General features: G+C 35.7%; 1 protein-coding gene across 1 annotated transcript; it reads right to left on the bottom strand.

The window, feature by feature from the left end:
* Positions 1-1,308: 1,308 nt before the first annotated feature.
* Positions 1,309-5,050, bottom strand: LOTGIDRAFT_232904 (hypothetical protein; the record flags this gene model as incomplete). The annotated part of the gene is made up of 4 exons (XM_009058214.1): positions 1,309-2,497; positions 3,158-3,236; positions 4,534-4,604; positions 5,036-5,050. 4 exons carry the CDS (start codon positions 5,048-5,050, stop codon positions 2,066-2,068), a joined length of 597 nt encoding a protein of 198 aa, XP_009056462.1. The 3' UTR covers positions 1,309-2,065.
* Positions 5,051-5,344: the final 294 nt, after the last annotated feature.

The raw sequence follows: 5,344 nt of genomic DNA, 5'->3' as shown, positions 1-5,344 counted from the left end.
AATTAAAAAATTAAAAACAGGTCTAGAGAGTCAATGAGATTTTTTACAAAATGAAATTTGAATTAAGAGAAACTACAGATAAAGATCTACTTACAAAGCAGCCATTCTAAAACTCTTGAGTGAAAGTAAGTAAATATATAAGTAAGGTATCTCTTTGCAAAATTCACAGAGAAAAATCATAGCCTCCCTCTTCAAAGAAAACTAAGCTCTTTGTGCTAAATTATTCATATTCCATTATGACGTCATAATCAATATTCGTTAAAGATTAAGAGTTTTTGATTGGTTTAGATTTTATATTGTGGACTGATTATATTAATGTCTGCATCAGCCTCATTAAGACCAACAGAAATCGATGTCGATCATCCAAACACCAACATTTTATATTAATTTGGAATAATAATCAGTGACATCAACATCATGGAATCTAATTTTCTAATTGCAAAAGCTTCGTGTGTGAAATAAATTAGATGGGCCGTTGTTCTCTTTTTCTAAAAAGCGCCGTATGAGGCGATGAATTTATCCAAACAACACCGTTTGCAATTGAGAGAGGAGTGGCCAAACTCATATATTACTCATATCAACTCAGAGTTTCGTATGTATGTTCATATAAACAAAACAAAATGTTAAAATAGCTATGTGCCAACAAGATTATTGACAAGTTCAAAAACCACTTTAATTAACTTATGATTTATCTTGATACCAGATAATAGGTTTACCTGCTATATGAAAAGACGGTAGAAATACGCTGTAAAGGCCTAATTACGAACGCGACCATTGCGAATTTCGCGCGACCTTCCGCACGGATCATCGTTCGTATTGAAAGCGGCGTTATGCGCGTAAATTCGCTGATGAAACGAGCTCAGATTGAACTGGCAGACAGGTATGAACTTTGATCTCACACTCTGATTGGCTAATGTCAATACTTCGCGCGGTCTTTACCTAAAAATTCGCTCTGGAGGCAATCTCCGCGGCTTTCCGCCTCAACGACCTCATACAAAATCAAGTTAAGCAATCCAATGCGAACGCCGCGTTCGCGGTCGCGGCCACGGTCGCTGTCGTAGTCGCGCTCAGTATAAACGGACCTTAACATCGGATGTGCTGAAAGAACGATATATATTGCTACACACATAATTATTATGGAAATCAATTTTATCTCATGCAATCTGTAATGCAAGGCTGACGTAAGATTCACGTGTGAAATGTGATATAGGTATAGCTATATCAGCGTAAAATCACAATTTGAGAGTTATTTTTCATCGGCTAGTAGGAATCATAAATGTATTCAGATTATAAAAAAGAGAAATCGTTCATTCAACAATATTTTTATTAATATATATAATATTTTACAATATTGTAAGGTCAGTTTTTTCTTGTTTTATAAACTTCATGGCTCTAACTTTTTTCCAAAATCCAATATTTCAAAAGATAGGCCTACCCCAATTTACACGAAATTCCACTTATTAATTATAAATCACCCCAGATTAGGTGTGCTAACCAGTCAACCACCCAACCACTCCAAGCGGAAATGACAAATTGCGCTAAAATTAATATTGTCAAATTTAAGGATGCTACAAAATGAAGCAAAGATTTTTTTAAGAGTACCGAGGAAGACCTCTTTTAAAAAATGATAATATATGAATCTAATTTTAGATTTTAAGAATTCCAACCTAACATTCATGTACATAAAAATAATTTAGCATTACTGCAAAAGGTATGTTGAAATTTTGCATATTTGGTGATACTAAAGTGGTCATAACCCTTCGACCTGTGGTGCTCGTACAGGTATTGCTTGTTGAATCTAACAAATTGAAATTGAATTGAAATTTGCAATTATTGGAAAAAAAATGAAAATATACCGTCACTAGATCACGAAAGCACCAATCGGAGTTGTTTTCTACTAATTCACAACGAAAATCTCTTATACTAGCAACATAATGAGATTCGCTGCTTATTTCAGAGAATTGTAAATCTTACAAAGAACAAGGAACTGCTGAAGATTATAGAATGCTATTGACATTAGTACAACATAAGTCTGTTGTTTCAATGTACCAAAGTGGATCGGTTTCTACATGTTATTATTGTTAGCTGCTTGGCTTTGTTCATCAGATATCTGTTGTTGTCTATCTTGTTGTCTGTGTTGTACATCTTGTTGATATTTCTGTTCCACATTCTGCATATCCTGATCATATTTTTGTTCTGTATTTTGAAGATCCTGTTGGTATTTTAGCTCTGTATTTTGCATGTCTTGTTCGTAGTCTAGTTCTTCCTGGTTATATCGTTGCTGTTGCTCTGTGTATTGGTTCTGTTGCTGTTGTTGGTAGTCATTTTGTTGTTGTTGGTAGTCAGACTGTTGTTGTTGATATTGTTGTTGTTGTTGATACTGTTGTTGTTGATCTGCTTGATTATTGTTGTTGTTATACTGCCTCTTCTCTCGGCTCAATTTTTCTGAGGAAGCTGATTCCTCAATAATCGTCAACACCACAATAAAACAACTTGTCTGAAATAATATTAAACCAACAAGCTGACTAAGTATTAATCTATAGCGAGTGTAAACAGCAAAGAAATGAAATGGAGCCTTATATGAACTTATTGAACAATAAAGTGGACAACTTGGAAATTTTTCAAGACGGTGGTCAAATATCTCGATCGTTTCGGTCATGGGAAACTATGACGGAAAATCGAACCTCTCGCTGCCACCAAGGTCTAAACCACAAGCTTATAATATAATACATAAACTTATAATTAACTGCAAACGGGACTGTTTCTGTCTGCTGGGTCTCGTCAGTGCAGTGCTGATACTGGGGTTGAGGTTTTGCTATATAGCCGCCCCAGTTGTCCCTGCATATGTGGTATTATCGTACCATGCCAGAGTGCTCAAACCAGTAAACTAGTGAGCTACACATACACGCTAGAGACAATGGTACACTCCAGATAGAGTACTCTACACGTTATGAGCCAAGTTGCATATCTAGCTGCAAACGGGACTTTTTATGGCAGTCTGGACCACATCAGTGCAGTACTAATACTGGAGTTGGGGTTTGTCTATATAGCCGCCTAAGATGATCCCGCATATATGGTATCATCGTACCACGCCAGAGTACTCAAACTTATAATTATAAAAGCTTTAAATACCAATTATATAACTTTTGATACTTACTATTAAAAGCTTCATGATGGCACCAAATATGTCTCCGGTAGAGGTTTCTAAATTGTTTTTGGTTGTATATTTATAGTTTCTGATGATACCAACCGATGTCTATAACGTGTGTGTTTCAAAACATTCTTTGTAAGTAAAGGTATTTCCTGAAAATTTCTTTGAAAGAAACATGTTATTATGATTCTTGCACACTTGTATTAGAACTGATGCAGTTTATTATTTAGATTGCACCATTCACTTGCTGGGTTTAGAGAAAAAAAACATAATTGTTTGTGCACATTTTATAGGTGTGGCAAAATAAAAAGTGATTGCACTTGGTGAGCATTGTCTTTTTCATTTTTGTACGTTACAAGGTGATGATACACCTGTCCTGTATGTGTAAGTCCAATCACATTGTCTCGAGAACGCGATATTTCCTTAATAAATGCATATTGATGAGACCTGGAATGGGTATGATTTTGTGAGTCAAAATCGGTGTATGAAAGTAAACCTAGTAAGTTTATGGCTCGGACGAGTTCGTTTTCCATGAACCGTTAGCTACTGCCCTTGAATTGATGGAGACCTATAGTTTTGATAAGAATTTAACTGCTGTGTGGGCGTATAATTTTTGGGCGAGCACTCTTTTTCACTTATTGTGTTCTTCATTTGTTGGTACATTGTAGTATATCTTCATTACATAGTGACATACGTTTAAAGGTCCAGCAATTTTTAATCTCAAGGGACTTTATTGCGAACGTATAAGTAAGGTATTGCAGCAATATGACAATGACAACGGTTTAAAGAAAGATACAACGCCAAAATGTATAGTGTATACGTTAACAACTTTTATCTGAGTTACAAACCTATTTAGAGGACGACGTTGGAAACACGTCGAAACGTTATTTGACCAGTGATTGTTATTCTATAAAACTGTGTCAATTTTGGGGAGTAGAATTTATAGTATACATCCAACAGCATTACAGCGATATTACCAAGTTAATAAAATATTAAAGCTGCAGCTATATGTTTATTTCTGATATCATAATATGTTTTAAAATCATTTCAATAAAATTCATCGTACAAAACAAGCAAAGAAAAAAGCAACGAAAAAGTTAAAATAAAAAATCTTGGCAGTTTAAATACGTCCACTGTACATATAGGCATAAGGGTTTTGAGCAGCTTGTTGTCTAGCTTGGTTAGCTGCTTCCTGTGCAGCTCTCATAGCAGCTTGTTGAGCAGCCTGTTGTTGTTGTTGGGCCGCTTGCTGAGCAGCTTGTTGTGCAGCCTGTTGTGCTGCCTGCTGTGCTTGTTGAGTGGCTTGTTGTGCAGCCTGTTGTGCTGCCTGCTGTGCTTGTTGAGTGGCTTGTTGGGCAGCCTGTTGAGCTTGTTGAGCATACATGTTAGGGTCATAGTAAGCCTGTCGTTTGTGGCGTATTGCGGTGGCTACAACCATACATAAAGCTAAGATCTACAAATAATAACAAATAGATTAGTATCACAGGGGTATTCGACTTGCCCAGTCTGGTGATTCCGAAAAAGAGAAACTTTGCGTATCATAAGGTACAATAGCTCAGACTGTAGTCAGTTATATTGTTGACTGTTGCTGGTCTTAAGTATCCCATAGGATAGAATATCTGTCTAAATTTCTGCTTCCACGGTTCTTTAATTAAACATTTGAGAATGATAGATAAGTATCAATAACGATAGGGTGTGGATAGACGAGGTACGGTGTCTGATAGGGCGTACGATGCCGTATTATCGATACAATAGACGATAGAAGAAGCGAATATTGTAGGTGCGGATCCGGGCACGATTGGCTTCTTCTGTTTACTACTGTATCGACTCTTGGCTCCTTTATCCTGTTTGTTCAACCATCAACGAAGTAATAGTAAAACTTACCATTAAAGTTCTCATGATGACTTGGTGTTGGAAATACAGAAGATAGTCTTGATGATGAGACAAGTAGCTTTCAACTGATTTCAGATGGCCAATACACTGCCTTATATACTGAATATTATTCTAAAATTGACAAAGATCTATTTGAGGTTTATTACTGAAAAGGGAAGTTAATTTGAAAGTTGAATGTTGTACTATAATTTTAGACAATCTATTTGTTTTGTTTTGTACATGTAAAGTTGGTTAAAAAGAGTGTATCCATTTGGTAACAATTACTTCCGAAATATAAATACATAATGTAATTAAAAAAAT

The sequence above is a fragment of the Lottia gigantea genome, assembly GCF_000327385.1.
Source record: "Lottia gigantea unplaced genomic scaffold LOTGIsca_33, whole genome shotgun sequence".
Classification (NCBI taxonomy): Eukaryota; Metazoa; Mollusca; class Gastropoda; family Lottiidae; genus Lottia; species Lottia gigantea.
The sequence above is the reverse complement of the archived record's forward strand: the minus strand, read 5'-3'. Positions and strand labels throughout refer to the sequence as shown.